A 15,102-nucleotide genomic window follows, 5' to 3' on the forward strand; every position below is an offset into this window, starting at 1 on the left:
CACTTTATATAAAGCTTTATTGACATAGAGACAAATGTACAGTCTTCTTATCATACCACAGATTTTGTTAGCAAATGAATGATAATCTGTGTCAGTTTGAAGTCTCTCTGCATTTTTACATTTTATGTCAATAGTTATAAACACTGTGCAAATTTGCATCTGGGCAGTAGCCCAAAGCAACCAGAGATTAAGCAGCGGTATCTCTAACATTTAAAGCAAGCATCTGATTGGTTTCCATTGGTTACTGCTCAGGTGGAAATCTGCCCAGCGTTTATAAATAACTCCCAGTTGAGTAAGCTCCCCATTCCGCGGGTGTTATGAATATGTGCTATTCACACCAGGCAATAACATGGGAATAAAAGAACTCCCTTCCTTTTAGTTTCAACTGGTAGAAAAATATGATGTTGATAATATTCCAGAATACTTAAAGGGGAATTGAACAGTGTTGTGTGAAATGATAAAATTAACATTTCTATATTGGTTCCTGCTGCTGTTTCATCTGTTTCTAGTAACCCACTTCCAGCTGCTGTGAGCTTTATTTGCATTTACTATGCAGCCAGTTCGCTGTACATAACATGGCAAGTAGCCAATATGGAGTTACTGTAACTCTCAGCATACTAGCATGTGCATAACCCCTATATGCAGGAGTCAGTAGGAAGCAGATGAAATTGAATGATGAAATAAACCAGAAAATAAATACTAAATTGTAAATGGATGTTTACCATAACCCACAGCTTATTATAAGCTAATGCCCAATACAAATTTCCCTTAAAAAGGTGTCCAATTATTTTTCATTATAGAATATCCTTACAGCGATCCCCCACAACCTTGGATTTGTGCCACCATGCGAGGCAGATAACCCTCTAAAAAGTGAAAGAATGTGATGCTAAGGCCCTGGGGGTCAAATATTGGTGTCAGGTAAAGCTGCACAGATTGATTGGCAGTCAGTTGAGTTGTTAGTATCAATTTCATCAGTGGCTCATCATTACATTTGTTCCCTTTGCCCAAAGCCAGTGCTTGAGACACAGCAACCTCCAGCTCCACACCATCCGCTTCCTCTTTCTGCTTCCGCCTCCTTTCCTTGCGCCTGCCTTCCCACACTCGGTGCCACACTAGCAACTCACATTGTGCTGTGCCATTATTACAGAAGTCAATCTTTGTCTTTGAATCTTTATGTACTTCCTCACACATTTCATCTTCCACGGCCGATGTAGCTAGGTTTAGGTTGTCCCAAATAGCTCCAGTGCACTCGAGTCTTCTTCTCTTTCCATTAGTCATGTCATTCATGCATGGCTCTGTCATTTCTCGTTTTCTCCTGGCTGATTCACTCATCCCCTCTTGAGTTTTACAGACAATTTTTTGCTCAGTAGCTTCTTCAGTATTATTGTGCTCAGCTTTACACGGCACCTCTTGTTCCCCCAATTCCACTCTTACTTCATTCTTTTCTCCTTGACGCTCAGCATTTGTGAGTTTCGTGCTTAATTCCAATGTTTTTCCTTCCTGACAATTGTCTTCTCCACTTTCTTCCAGCGTGCACAACAATACATCCACAAGGACCCTATTCACAGCTGAATATGTTTTTTCAAGTGATACACCTCCCAGAGGTATTAAGATTTCAGTTCCTGCTCTCCCAATGCACTCTTTCTCAGTGGGTGGAGGTAAGAGAATCAGTGTGATTCCCCATGGACGGGAGGGAGAATGCAAGTTATAATTGGGGGAACGGCAGATCCTGGCAGCAGCTACACAGTGAGAGATGAAGCGACGAGTTGTGCGAGAACTGACATTACCACCGACATTGTGACTAAGTTCAAAGGGATCTTGGATATTGAGTGGTCCCAAACGGAAACCATGTGACCAGGCAGGTGGTGAAGAGGAGAAAGGAAGTGGAACGGTCAAACCATTGCATGGACAGAGGATAAGCAAATGTAGGTCCAGAGAAGCGTAGAAAGAGAAGAACTCGGCAAGGAGAGAACCTGAGAAGGGTCAAAAGTGAGAGGCGTAAGCAATTGAATGTGTCGAGAGAAATTATTGCATTGTACATGATCTGCTTATCTGGAATCACAGTGCTTGCAACAAATCATTGCAAATGTCTTTATGGGATCTGTACTTTGGTAACATCTGATTCTCTCCTTCAACGCTAAGGGTAATGGCAGGAGCTTAGCCGCCCACAATAAATCTTCTTTACCAGGGGGCGACTAATCTCCTGCAAATGCTTTTTCAGCTGCAATAATGTAAATCACTGGCGAGAAACCATATGCAGTGCTTCATTTTCCAAAGTTGCCTCACAAGGGAACTTCGGGCGACTTGAGAAAAACCGCCAGTGTTTTCCCACCAGCTTATTACATTATTGCCTGTGGAAAAGCACTTGCTGAAGATTACTTGCCTGCAGAAGAGGAGATTTGTTACGGGTGACTAATCTCCTGGACTGCCATAGCCCTAAATCCACTTATGACAATAATGATAGAGCCCATGCTGTGTTTATCTGCAAAACGTTTTTACTTACTTGCTTAAAGGGGTTGTTCAACTTTGAGTCAACTTTTAGTATGATGTAGTGAGTGATATTCTGAGACAATTTGCAATTGGTTTTCATCTTTTATTATTTCTGTTTTTTGAGTTATTTAGCTTTTTATTCAGCAGCTCTCTGGTTTTCAATTTCATCAATCTGGTTGCTAGGGTCCAAATCACCCTAGCAACCATGCATTGATTTGAATAAGACACTGGGATATGAATAGGAGAGGCCTGAATAAAAAGAAGAGTAATAAAAAGTAGCAATAACAATACATTTGTAGCCTTACAGAGCTTTTGTTATTTAGATGGGGTCAGTGAACCCGTTTGAAAGCAGGAAGAAGAAGAAGGCAAATAATTCAAATAATAACGATTAAAAATAAATAATGAAAACCAATTGAAAAGTTGCTTATAAATGACCATTCTATAACATACTAAATGTTAACTTAAAGGTGAACTACCTCTAAGTTCTAAAGATCAATCTCAAGAACTAAGCACGTGCAGACTATGGGGGTTATGTAATAAAACGCACTGAGTTTGCCCAGGAGCAGTAACCTATAGCAACCAATCAGCAGGTAGCATTTGCTGGTCACCTGTTTAAAAGCAAACATCTTATTGGTTACTACACCTGGGCAAACTTAGTGCCTTTTATTACATATGGGGGATAGTGAATACATTAGCACCACATACAGCGACATACAAATTACCTTCTGCCTTTACCTTTCTGTTCCTCAACACTCCTTTTTTTCAATTCACAGCTGTATCACTTGAGTGAATGTGTTCCTTTCACTAGAGCTCAGGGTACTTGGTGCTTCTGGTACTATATTCCACTATTGTTTTTGTCATCCAGATGCATTCCATACATCACATTTGACTATTCCACACTTTCCTAATTGAATTATTACACGTTACAGGGACCTTGCCAAGTGAGCTAATCTTATAATGTACGGCCACCTTAAGTTTGAAAAATTCTTATTTTGGGGTTTAAGATCCCTATTACATAAATAAAATGGGAGTCTGGTATTTTTGGAAGCTGATCTACTCGAATTACATTTGAAGATTAAAAGTTACTAAAATTAAAATATAAAAGTTGGCATTATCACTGGAGAGCAGTTTAGACCAATGAACAGTTTTCCAATAAGGTTGCAATAGAATATCGCTAATCACTTTATATGCCAGTTAAAGGATAAGTAAACCTTAAAAAATGTAATGAAAAATAGCTCAGGTGGTTTTCTTGGCATTTTTGCAAGTATCTTTTTTTTTTTAGTTTCTGGCCAGCAGGTGGCGAAGTTGTTACAAAATTCATTATAATAGCAGTTGATAAAAACTTGAATTACTTCTGAAACTGAATGAAAATAACTGGCAGTTAGGCAGGTTAAAAAAAGTTAAAAGGTTGAACTTGATGGACGTGTGTCTTTTTTCAACCTAACTTACTATGTTACTATGAAATACATAGTATAGATTGCAAAAGTACTTAGAAAAGCACCTTGAGAAATATTAAATACATTTTTTTAGGTTAACTTATCCTTTAAGAGGCTGATGCTGATGAAAGGCGCAATAAAGGGATATGAAGGTGAGTTTGAGATTACCGAGTCTGTACACTAATTTATTTACTCACTCAAGCTCTGCTGATTGCCACTCTCTTTAACTTGTGTAGTATCTGATGGAAAGCTGCAGTCCCAACCATCAATCACTTGAGGGACCTCATTAGCTAGCAAAACAAAGAAAACAAACAAAAAGGAAAAACATTTCTCCATTATTAATACAATCATTTATAAAGCAGCAATATATTCTGCAGAGCTATCATTTCACTTGCTGGATGTCTCTGTCAGAGTGCTGGTTTACTCACCAGTTTCTTCTCTTAGATGCACTAATGTCGGAAGAACAGGAGGACTTCTTGTTTGCAAGAAGAAGAAGACTAGGAGTGTCAATGCATAATTATTCAGCAATGGTCCACCCCCTAATGGATTACCTAAAGTGAGGAGGTAAATGGAATAAATAAAGATCAGATCTGCCAGAAGCGACATACTGTTCAGTTCCATATTTTATCCACTAGAGCCATGTACAAATTGATCTATTAATTGTTCTGTCATCATGTTTTGTCTACAAATCCCACTATGCTGTCTCTTTAATCCATACTATTCCATGCTGGTACCCTACTCCTATTGTTTCCCCATTCCTAGCTGTAGAAAACAATTTCTCTTTGGTCTCACCTGCAAGCTGGTTAACTCTAGCCCAATACCTCACTGTGTACACAAGCTGCGGCACTCGAGTGTCCAAATCAGAGCAGAGGCGCAAAAAGGATGAATTACGAAGAGCAAGCCTGTGGTGGAAAGCAAAAGCTTAGTTAAATGAAGCTTAGTTAAATGATGTGTTATTAGATGATGACCAATAAACACCACTACAAATGTAAAAAAAAAAAAAAAAAATTTAAATTTAAGTAGAGTATCGCTATCAAATAAACATTGCTCAGAGGAACTACTGATCACATCTCCCACCCCTATAAGTCTGCCCTGCCTGGAACCCAGGACCATATAGTATCTGAGCATGACTTTATTTTACACAGAAGATTTCAAGTTCAGTTTTATATACATTCTGAAAAGCTTATTTTTATTGCCTCCAATCAATCTGCAACCTTGTGAAAGGGAATATAAACTAGGTTTGCTGCCATATTAAAACTCAAACTGTTGTTCGAAACAAAAGCTCTTCATGTAGATGCTATGGGGCTTCAGGTTCAGTTTATTCCCTGATCCTAGTCCTCTTGGGACAAAGGGGTTACAATTCTGTCCAGCATACTGATGTGGTGGCAGCAGCTGTCTGTAGGAACATAAAGAACCCCCATGTAGTATAGAACATTGTCACTCCCTGATATTTTGGTATCTTTCAAAAGCATAATGGGCAAGTTACTCTTGTGTGTATGCATGGTTTTATGCCAGAAAGCTTTATTAGTGTTGTGACCAGAAAGAAAAGGCTTCAAAATGGATAAGTTATGGAACTGGAAATCTAGAAATCCAGCAAGGTGTTTTGGACTGCCACAACAATAGCTTAACTCAAGAGTTAGCAAATGGATAATGAAAGTGGCTCTTGGAAGCCTGGTATAGCTAATGGCACATACTGTGAAAGATCATATCCTGACCTTAGAGGCATGGGCCATAATGTGAGGCCTTCCTCTCCAAGTTCCTTTCATGATGCCAAATAGTGAGCTCATGCCATCAAGGAGTTGCCATACTCCCATTGATTCTATTCCCATGTAGGGAATAGGATCCGATGTAGGTTATTGCTACCCAAATAATTTGTATGGAAACAGCCAAGATAAAAAGAAAGCATCATGATAGAGAATGATGCAATGCACATCTGCACATACTAAATGGAAGACAAGTGAGTCACCTGTTGTTTAGGGTGACATCTCCTCTCAGTCCAGATGTCTTGTGCTGAAAGTGTATAACAGGGCGACGGGCAGTGGGGACACTTTGAACCCCATGTACACCAGGAACACATTGACGAAGGACCTTTCCCACTACTTCCAGTATCTCCTCACTGGAAAGACCTTTCAGGGACAGGCCTGGAGTGACATCCTGTAAAATAAACAGGAAGGAACAACTTGGTCTCCTGCTAAATACAGATTACAAGAACCTAAATGTTAGTTTCAGGATATACTAACTGAAGGATTTTCAGGAATTGGATCTATTAAATAAAGGTTTACTAAATATTTCAGCTGTGTTTGTGTGGGGGAAATCAACTTTAGTTTATGAGCTCACCATCAGAAAAGATTCTTACCTCCTCTTCATCGCTCTTGCTGTTTCCAATTTCCATTTCCTCTTCTTTCCTCTCTGTTTCGGACTCCTCCATACTTACTTCCATGTCTGTGGAACTCTCCTCTCGATTTTGTATCTTTTCGTCTGCCTTTCCCTCTGCATTCTCTGTCTCATCCTCTCCAAGCTCCAAATATAAATCCAGGTCACAGCCACTAATCTCAAAGCCATTAACAGAGGAACCAAAGGGAAGAAGCTGGCATCCTGGCAGAGTACAATGAAAAAGTCGTGAAAAAGCAATAACAGTGACAAGACAATGCAATACAAGAAAGAGTTCCTATTAAATTTACCTGGAAAGAACTCTGTAAAAGTTTCCTGTAGCAGTGAGAGCAGTAACTCTCGTAGGTGACTCTCGTGATGAGATGGAGAACACAGAGAAACCATTTTTTTCATTTGATCCTCCACCTGGAAAATGTGTAAGAATCCTTACTGCAAGAACTAAACATGGTGCAGGAGCCACTCAATGATGCATGAAAGATATTACAAAAAAAGATCTACGGCAAACCCCCTTTAGTAAAAATTAAGTTAAATTATTACCCCTGTTAAATAGTGTTACCCATCCTAAATAGTACTAAACTTATGATCCCTACTCATTCTTTTTCCCATTTTCACCCCAGATAACTGGAAAATATTCTTACATTGGAACATTTTAACAGCTCCTTGCTCAAAGCTTCAGGATCTGGAGGCTGCAGTGCACGTGGTGTGCTTCCCTTTTTCCTTTGAAATCCTTTCTTTTCCCGTGGTTTTACCCGCAAACGTTTTCCATTGAGATTTATTTGAGGCTCTTCTAAGGCTGCGCACATGCCATCCTTACTCTCAAACTCCACTATTGCATAAAGACCCTGCAGGGAAAGTAAGAGATCAATACAGTGCATACCCAAAAGCCTCTGTCATATCAAATTCAAGGATGAGATGCCAATAATCAATTATGGTCAACTACTAATGACTTCAGTAGTGTAGAAAGGGACTAAAATACTGCCTGCAATTTTACAACACTGAACATTTTCTACTTAAAGCATATTTTTGTATTATTAACAAATTTTGCGTGTGTACTTCCCTTACCTTTTTCACTGTGAATGTTCTGGGTCAGTTTGCTAGCAGTTCCCATGAATTAGGACCAGTGGCAACTATAGAGGAAGCAGACCCAGCTGCAGACTGCATGAACTGTTTCCCCTATAGTGTTCATATTCCCCTCCACTTTCTATTTCTTTAATTGACGCGTTCGACCACTTGGCGGGGGAGGGGGTTGCAGAGAGGTGCAAGCAGGAGCGCCTATGCGTGGCAAGGCCCTCTGACAATTTTTCTGGAGGGGGGTCCGGCACACTTGTTACACCCCTGATTAGGACCTAACATTTTTCATTTACATGGACTTATACCCCGAACAATGTAGGTCTCTATAAAAAATATATTGCATTAAAAAGCTCATATGTAAAACCCTGCTTTATGTAAATAAACCATTTTCATAATAATATACTTTCTTATTTAGAAGCAATGTAACAAAGGTGATCTGTTTAATAGAACTGTGAAGGACTACGCAAGGCTGACATCTGCTACATTGTTTCAAGAGGGAAAACCAGCAGAACAGAAAGGGACAGAAAATAATGCTTCCAGTTTAACAATAGGCAACATATATGGCCAGCACTATTCACCGAACTGGGCTTAACAAGGGGGCATACTGGCCATTTCATGGTATCATAACATGGGCACAATATGCTATCAGTTGTGTATGAATCAAGAGCTCTAAACTTAGCCATAACAAAATGTGTAAGAAAATGTAGGGTTATATTAGGTAGCATAATATAAAATACTAGGAGAATAGTTTCTTACCCGATCCTTATCCATCACTATGTTCCTGACAGGAGCTATTTTCTGAAAGACATCCCTCAGCTGCTCCTCAGATGTTTCACGTGGAAAATGACTGACATACACACTGCGCTCCTGCTGCTGATTGCGCCTATCTCGCTCTTCACACAGCCGCACATGACGCCGGCCGCTTAAGTGATCTGTTAAGCTTGGACCTAAAGAAGTGAATCACAGGTTTCCAGGCTGCTAAATGATCATGCACAGTTCCTAACAACAGCAACGAAACAGCAGTCATTTGTTAAGGTGACATTTCCTAAATGGAAGTAAAAGACTAACGGATTAAGAAAATCCCATGCCTTCTGAGAATTCACATGGTTGAAGTAGGTGGTTACAATTTTACAGATAATGTTCTTTTTATAATTGTGACAGAATTCAGCCACTTCACATTGAGCTGTCTACTTACTGACCTATGAATTGTGCCAGGATAATAGCTTAGCCACCCAATATCTGATTAAGGCTCAGATAGAGACTGAGATTGCGAATAGGCCCTGGCATTTTAAGTACACAGAAGCCCAGACATCACCACCAGACTGCTAAATAGTGACTGTCTATGGCATCTTACAGTAGCCCCTCTGGCATTTACCAGAATCCACAGATTGCCAGTCCCAGTCTGAGTAAGAATGTTTGAAAAGTTGAGGACTGCATCAAGCAGTGGTGCAACTCTCTTCCATGTAGTCGCCATGGGGCCCAGGTGCCACAGAAAATAATTTTGGGCAAGGGGTATTTTTGCTGTTACATTACAAATTAAACTTTTCTGCCCTCTTGTGCTAGAAAAAAAGTCTCAGGCATTGAATTTATTATATGAAAACAATAAACTTAAAGAGAGAGAGAGTGTGTGTGTGTGCGCACGCTGAGCACCTTTCAATGAATTTTGCTTACAAATAGATGCATGCCTACATCTATGGGCATTCCCTTATTTACAATTCCATGCCTTGATGTAAATAATCTCACCCATTTCAAATATATGTTATACAGAATACAGGATAATTCTTCTGATAGATATATATATATATATATATATTCAAAAACACGTGCTTATGGCTTTATACAGTATTATTACTTGTTTGGGTTAAAAAGTTCATAACTCTGTTTCTTTGCAATATGGTAAAATATAATGTACAAAAACCTAATTTGGACTTGGACCAGTTGTTACCTCCCAACATTTTGGAAATAAAAAGAGGGACAACAAAAGTTGCCACGCGTAGTTTTATGAATGTTTTGACCATGGACGTTTTTGTGGCCATCCTCCCCTCTTATTACCATGTTCATTTTGCAAAATATGGCAGGTTATGAAAGTTTGAACATATTTCTGTTTTTGTTTTTTTTTCAGTTGTTACAGTTTTGCTAATGAAGGTGAATTGCCCTTTAAAGGCAAAACTTATTTCAATTCAGTTGTTTTTAGATAGAAATAAATACTTTTTTCAATTACTTTCCATTATTTATTTTTTACTGTTTTTCCAAAATCTAAGTTTAAAGTTTAATGTTCGTGTCTCTGGTGTTTGAGTCTGGCAGCTCAGTAATTCAGGTGCAGACTCGGAACTGTTACAATTTTGCAACATTTAGTTCAGCAGCATCTCTGGAGTATTAGCAACTATTGTATCAATTCTAACAGCTGCCTTTAATGAAACCCAGAGATTCTGCTCAGCAGGAACAGAGCTAAGAAACGTATCAACTAAATGTATCAATTTAGAATTTTACAGGGTCGGCGACACCACTCCCAGAGCTGCTTCAGAAGGTGAAAAAAAAAGACACTTGACACATCAATATTAGAAAAAAGGTCACACATAGAAAGTCATTGGAAAAAGTCATTTCTGGTGTTCTATCTGAAAACAACTAGTTGTTTGAAGGCGAACCACCCCTTTAAGCTGTGAGTCTAACTTTTCCCATGAGATCCGTTTATCGTATTTGTTACAATTACTTATTTTCTTATCTCAAAATTGCTACAAAAGTATCTTAGTTGCACCTGGTGGCTGTTCTGGGCTCTCTGTCAAAAGCCAATTAAATTAGAAACTTTGTATCTTTTTCTAGCTGTTCAGTGCAGAGAACTTTTCAGTACAGTGCAGAGAACTTTTCGGTACAGTGCGGGACTGTGGGCTGAGCTGTCAAAAGCGGGACTGTTCCACTGAAAACGGGACAGTTGGGAGGCATTTCTACTACAGCGATTGGGAACGGGACATGCCCAGTGTCGGACTGGCCCACCGGGATACCAGGAAAAGTCCCCGTGGGCCCAGGTGTTTGCGGGCCCTTGTGCTGCTAAGCGTTTGCCCTATTTTATGGTCATTTCCTATGTCTATGAGAAAAAGAGGCTAAATAGATGGAATAATAGATTATAGTACATAAAGAAAAGAGAATAGGAGAATAGAGGTTGAGTGAGGAGAGGAAGAATTATAGTACTTAGTGGGTGGGCCCCTGGTCTAAGGTTTATGGGTGGGCCCCTGGTCTAAGGTTTATGGGTGGACCCCTGGTGTCCCAGTCTGACAATGGACATGCAGGTCTGGGCGCCACATGGGCAATACCAATAACAATGAGTGAGAGTCGGATAGGAAGGCGCGTATCCGAGTTATAATCTGTAGTAACAGTAAAACGCACGGTTCGGGATGTTGACTCCGCACAAGAGGCATTGGAATCCTCCCCGCTCAATGGACTTTACATCTTGCGGTAACGGAATCACCGTAGACCCACTCTCCTCGGCCTCCATTTCACCATTAGCTCTGTACTTCCGGCGCAGAATTAATGCGTCACAAAAAGGAACCATTACTGCGCCGCTAGGCGGGCGGAAGCTTTACCTTATGAATATTCATAGCTGCGCTTTGCTAATACATATTCATGAGTGCAAGAGACAAAGGAAGTGGTAGGTAATGGGCAGCGTGTGGATGGAGAGATTGAACCTGTGGGCTGGGAAGTGTCGCGCTGACGCTGTAAAGAGTGTTGTACATATGTGAGTGCTCACTAGTGGAACGCTTGCTGACATTATACATTGCTGCACCCACCCACCTTTCTAACCACTTGGGAGCTCATCTCTCAAAATTGTATCTACAATTCGGTGCATTTTATTTAACAGCCCCGTTGCCTCACACTGCAGTCTGAGGAGACCCAAAGAGGCTTAAAGGTGCACTTCAAAGGGCGGGGTTTAATTAATGGTGGGCGGAGTTTTGTCATTCTTGGGCTGGCACTGGTGGATCAGGGGCGTGGCCATGGAGTGGGCCCAAGTGACGAAGGGTTGCTACACGGCCAGTAAAAATGATGCCTGATCCCAATGTTATTAATGGATATATTAGATGAATAAATAGGAATGGTGGTGGGCAATTGAGAGGTGTGTGTTGGGGGGTAGTTCATTAGTAGTGTTAATAATAGTTAATGTAATTCTGCTGAGTTATAAGTACAACTTCCTATACATTTTAGCAGAACTCTTACAACATGTATAAACCAGGAGGGATCATTAAAGCAACAGCAACTAGGGATGCACCGAATCCACTATTTGAATCCGAACCCTAATTTGCATATGCAAATTAGGGGTGGGAAGGTGGAAATTTTTGACTTCCTTGTTTTGGGACAAAAAGTCACGTGATTTCCCTCCCCATCCTTAATTTGCATATGCAAATTAGGATTCGGTTCGGCCGGGCAGAAGGATTCGGCTGAAAAAACAGTAATACATAAAATATTATCTCCCCAGGGCTGTCGACCCAGTTTATGCAAATGATTCTTCTGTGAGAATACATCTATCGAAATAGTAATTGAGAGAATAAGTAAATATTCTTTATGCGCATGACAATTTGTTGTGTGCCCTGGCCTCAAAATCTGTGTGCGTGCGCAAGAGCGCACATGTTAAGAATCAATATGTTGTATCTGTTAATGAATATTAAAGGACCAGTAGCACCAAAAAATTAAAGTGTTTTAAAGTAATAAAAATATCATGTAGTGTTGCCCTGCACTGGTAAAACTGATCTGTTTGCTTCAGAAACACTACTATTGTTTATATAAACAAGCTGCCGAGTGGCAATGGCGGAAATTGAAAAACGCCTATATGGCACAGGATAAATAATGGATAACAGATAACATTATGTTCTACAGAGCTTATCTGCTGTGTAACTTGAGCCTTTTCTCCTTTGAATGGCTGCCCTCACTGCTACACAGCAGCTTATTTATATAAACAATAGTAGTGTTTCTGAAGCAAACACAGCAGTTTTACTAGTGCAGGGCAACACTGCATTATATTTTTATTACTTTAAAACAATTAAATTTTTTGATATTACTGGTCCTTTAATAACTGAAGTTTATAGGTGGTTAAAAAAAATGTTACCTCCCAACATTTTGGAAACAGAAAGAGGAACAGAAAGATTTGCCGCGCAAATTTTTTGACCATGCCCATTTTTGTGACCACACCCCCTAATTACCATGTCCATTTTACAAAATTTGGCAGGTTATAAAAATGTTTGAACACATTTCTGTGGTTTTTATGTGTTCTTATTATTATGTGTATTATTACTAATGAAGGTGAATTGCCCTTTCAGTTGTGTAAGTTCTTATCTAAAACCGTTACAAAAGTATGTTAAGTATGTTTTCTGGGCTCTCTGCCACGAGCCAATTAAGTTAGAAACTTTGTATCTTTTTCTGGCAGTTCAGTGCAGCAGATCAAAGAGTGGGATCATTAACACCCATCCTACTCAGTATGGCTGCACATTTTTGTGTTCAGATGCCTATCTTAAGAAACCCTGGTGTAATGTCTTAATTATTGTGATACTCAGGGGTGTCCAAACTTTTTGCAACGAGGGCCGGATTTGGTGAGGTGAAAATGTGTGGGGACCGACCATTTAAGCCCAACCTTCTTTGAACCATTAACATCATTTAACTCATTTAAACAAGGAATCGCGTAGCCGTAGCAGTAATATTTGGGCACATGATTAGTGAAATGATCTGCCACTTGGTCTATACTGCTGCACTAATGAAATGATCTGCCACTTCTATACTGCTGTACTAATGAAATGATCTGCCACTTGGTCTATACTGCTGCCTATGTGCTGAAGGTGTTAGTAATAGACACGTACTGGAACATAGAGACGCACCGCTCCTGCATACTTCTTTAGTTTACTGTACTGGCACGTCAGTACTTCTGTTGACACCTTCAGCCTAAAAGAAGTATGTGAGAGCAACGCCTCACTATGTGCAGTGATCTCACTTCAATAAAAGAGAAAGAAGTTTTAGGTTTTTGCAGAAGCATAGTGTGTGGAGTGTCACCTTTGTATCTATTTTTCTGAGTTTATGGTAAAAAGGCCATTGGTTGCAGCAGGGCCTGCACTGATCAGGAAACAAACAAAAGAAAGTTTTTTTTCACTAAAGAACACAAGAAAGAAGTTAAAGGGGTTGTTCACCTTCCAAAAACTTTTTTCAGTTCAGTTGTTTTCACATACAGTAGTTCCCCAGAAATAAAGACCTTTTTCAATGACTTTCCATTTTTCTTTCTTTTACTGTTTTTCCAAAATCTAAGTTTAAAGTTGAATGATCCTGTAGAGTTTGAGTCTGGCAGTTCAGTAATTTAATTCAGGCGCAGACTCTAAACTGTTACAATTTTCAACATTTAGTTGATCCATTTCTCAGCAGCATCTCTGGAGTATTAATAACCATTGGATCAATTCTAACAGCTGCCTGTAATGAAACCCAGAGATTCTGCTCAGCAGGGACAAAGATAAAAATATCACAACTAAATGTATAAATTTTAGAAAATTTTACAGGGTCGGCGACCCCCCCCAGAGCTGCTTTCAGAAGGTGAAAAAAGACACTTTACACTTCAATATTAGAAAAACGGTGACACATAGAAAATAAAAAGTAATTGGAAAAAGTAATTATTTCTGGTGATCTATCAGAAAACATCTAGTTGTTTGAAGGCGAACAACCTCTTTAATTGTTTTGTCTCTTCTTACAGCAGTTCAAAACCAATACCCATTTTATGCTTAGCTTCTAAAATCATCTCTGTTACTTTGCAGGTCAATGCTTCTTCTTCCATGTTTTTGGTGCCCCTGTCTGCCACAGTAACAAATGGCTCTTCTTCTCCTGGCTCAGCGCGCTCATGTTCGTCGCCGCCGCCGTCCCCCTCAGGAGCGGGTTTTCCGTGCCCGTACTCAGTTTCTAAACCTACCAGAAGAGGTTGTTATTCAGCGTTACCGTCTGCATCCTGCACTTATCCGTGACTTATGCCATCTCTTGGAACATGACCTGCAGCCATCCACGGGCCGCTCCCATGCTCTTCCTGTCTATGTTAAAGTCACTGCAGCCCTGGACTTTTACACATCTGGAACATTTCAGACACCTGCTGGAGATGCTGCAGGCATTAGCCAGGCTAGTATGTCCAGATGTGTGACGCAGGTCACTGAGGCCATAGTACGACGGGCACACCGCTTTATCCACTTTCCAAGAGGCCGCATCCAATGTAGGGCAGTTGCCCGTGACTTCCACAGACTTCATGGCTTCCCTGGGGCAGTGGGAGTTGTTGGATGTACTCACGTGGCCCTGAAGCCACCTTCTGATCATGAGAGTCGCTATCGCAACCGCTGGAGATACCACTCTATGCACATGCAGGCTGTATGTGATGCACGCGGAACACTAACTCATATTGTAGCGGAGTACCCTGGATCAGTATCTGAAGAGGACATACTGGTACAGTCAAGCCTGGGACATATGTTCCAAAACCGGGGGCAAGATGATGACGAGGCATGGCTTATAGGTAAGGTGGCGTGTGTGTGTGTAACAAAAAACAAAGCGACCTTCTGGAGGGATTTATTTCAGCAATCTGCAAGTATACAACACCTAACGCGTTTCGGTTACGAGTAACTCCTGAAAAAAAGCCTATGATTAAGGGAGTTACTCCCGAAACGTGTTAGGTGTTATCTACTTGCAGCCTGCTGAAATAAATCCCTCCAGAAGTGCC

General features: G+C 40.3%; 2 protein-coding genes across 3 annotated transcripts in view; one reads left to right on the forward strand and one right to left on the reverse strand.

Moving 5' to 3' along the window:
• On the reverse strand, nucleotides 1–10,901 carry tut1.L (terminal uridylyl transferase 1, U6 snRNA-specific L homeolog). Its single transcript, XM_018257652.2, has 10 exons — nucleotides 10,770–10,901; nucleotides 8,145–8,335; nucleotides 6,956–7,159; nucleotides 6,608–6,722; nucleotides 6,283–6,521; nucleotides 5,893–6,080; nucleotides 4,719–4,828; nucleotides 4,355–4,477; nucleotides 4,124–4,216; nucleotides 1–1,973 (listed from the first exon to the last, which is right to left on the reverse strand). Exons 1-10 carry the CDS (start codon nucleotides 10,876–10,878, stop codon nucleotides 808–810), a joined length of 2,538 nt encoding a protein of 845 aa, XP_018113141.2. The 5' UTR covers nucleotides 10,879–10,901; the 3' UTR covers nucleotides 1–807.
• The window catches only part of LOC108713921 (putative nuclease HARBI1), an 8,188-nt gene continuing 3,985 nt past the window's right edge, over nucleotides 10,900–15,102 (forward strand). Inside the window, exons 1-2 of one of the 2 annotated variants that reach the window (XM_041590013.1) lie at nucleotides 10,900–11,031; nucleotides 14,162–14,898. In XM_041590013.1, the coding sequence (XP_041445947.1) occupies nucleotides 14,214–14,898 (685 nt within the window). In that variant the 5' untranslated portion in view covers nucleotides 10,900–11,031; nucleotides 14,162–14,213. The other variant, XM_018257654.2, reaches the window with a different exon arrangement.

This window comes from Xenopus laevis, chromosome 4L (genome assembly GCF_017654675.1).
Source record: "Xenopus laevis strain J_2021 chromosome 4L, Xenopus_laevis_v10.1, whole genome shotgun sequence".
NCBI classification, from domain to species: domain Eukaryota; kingdom Metazoa; phylum Chordata; class Amphibia; order Anura; family Pipidae; genus Xenopus; species Xenopus laevis.

Coding starts and splice junctions, on each gene's coding strand:
- tut1.L (XM_018257652.2), bottom strand. CDS start 10,878: ATGGAGGCCGAGGAGAGTGGGTCTACGGTGATTCCGTTACCGCAAGAT. Junction 6,723..6,955: donor AGCTGTTAAAATGTTCCAAT/GTAAGAATATTT, acceptor CACATTTTCCAG/GTGGAGGATCAAATGAAAAA. Junction 4,829..5,892: donor GATGTCACCCTAAACAACAG/GTGACTCACTTG, acceptor TTTCCACCACAG/GCTTGCTCTTCGTAATTCAT.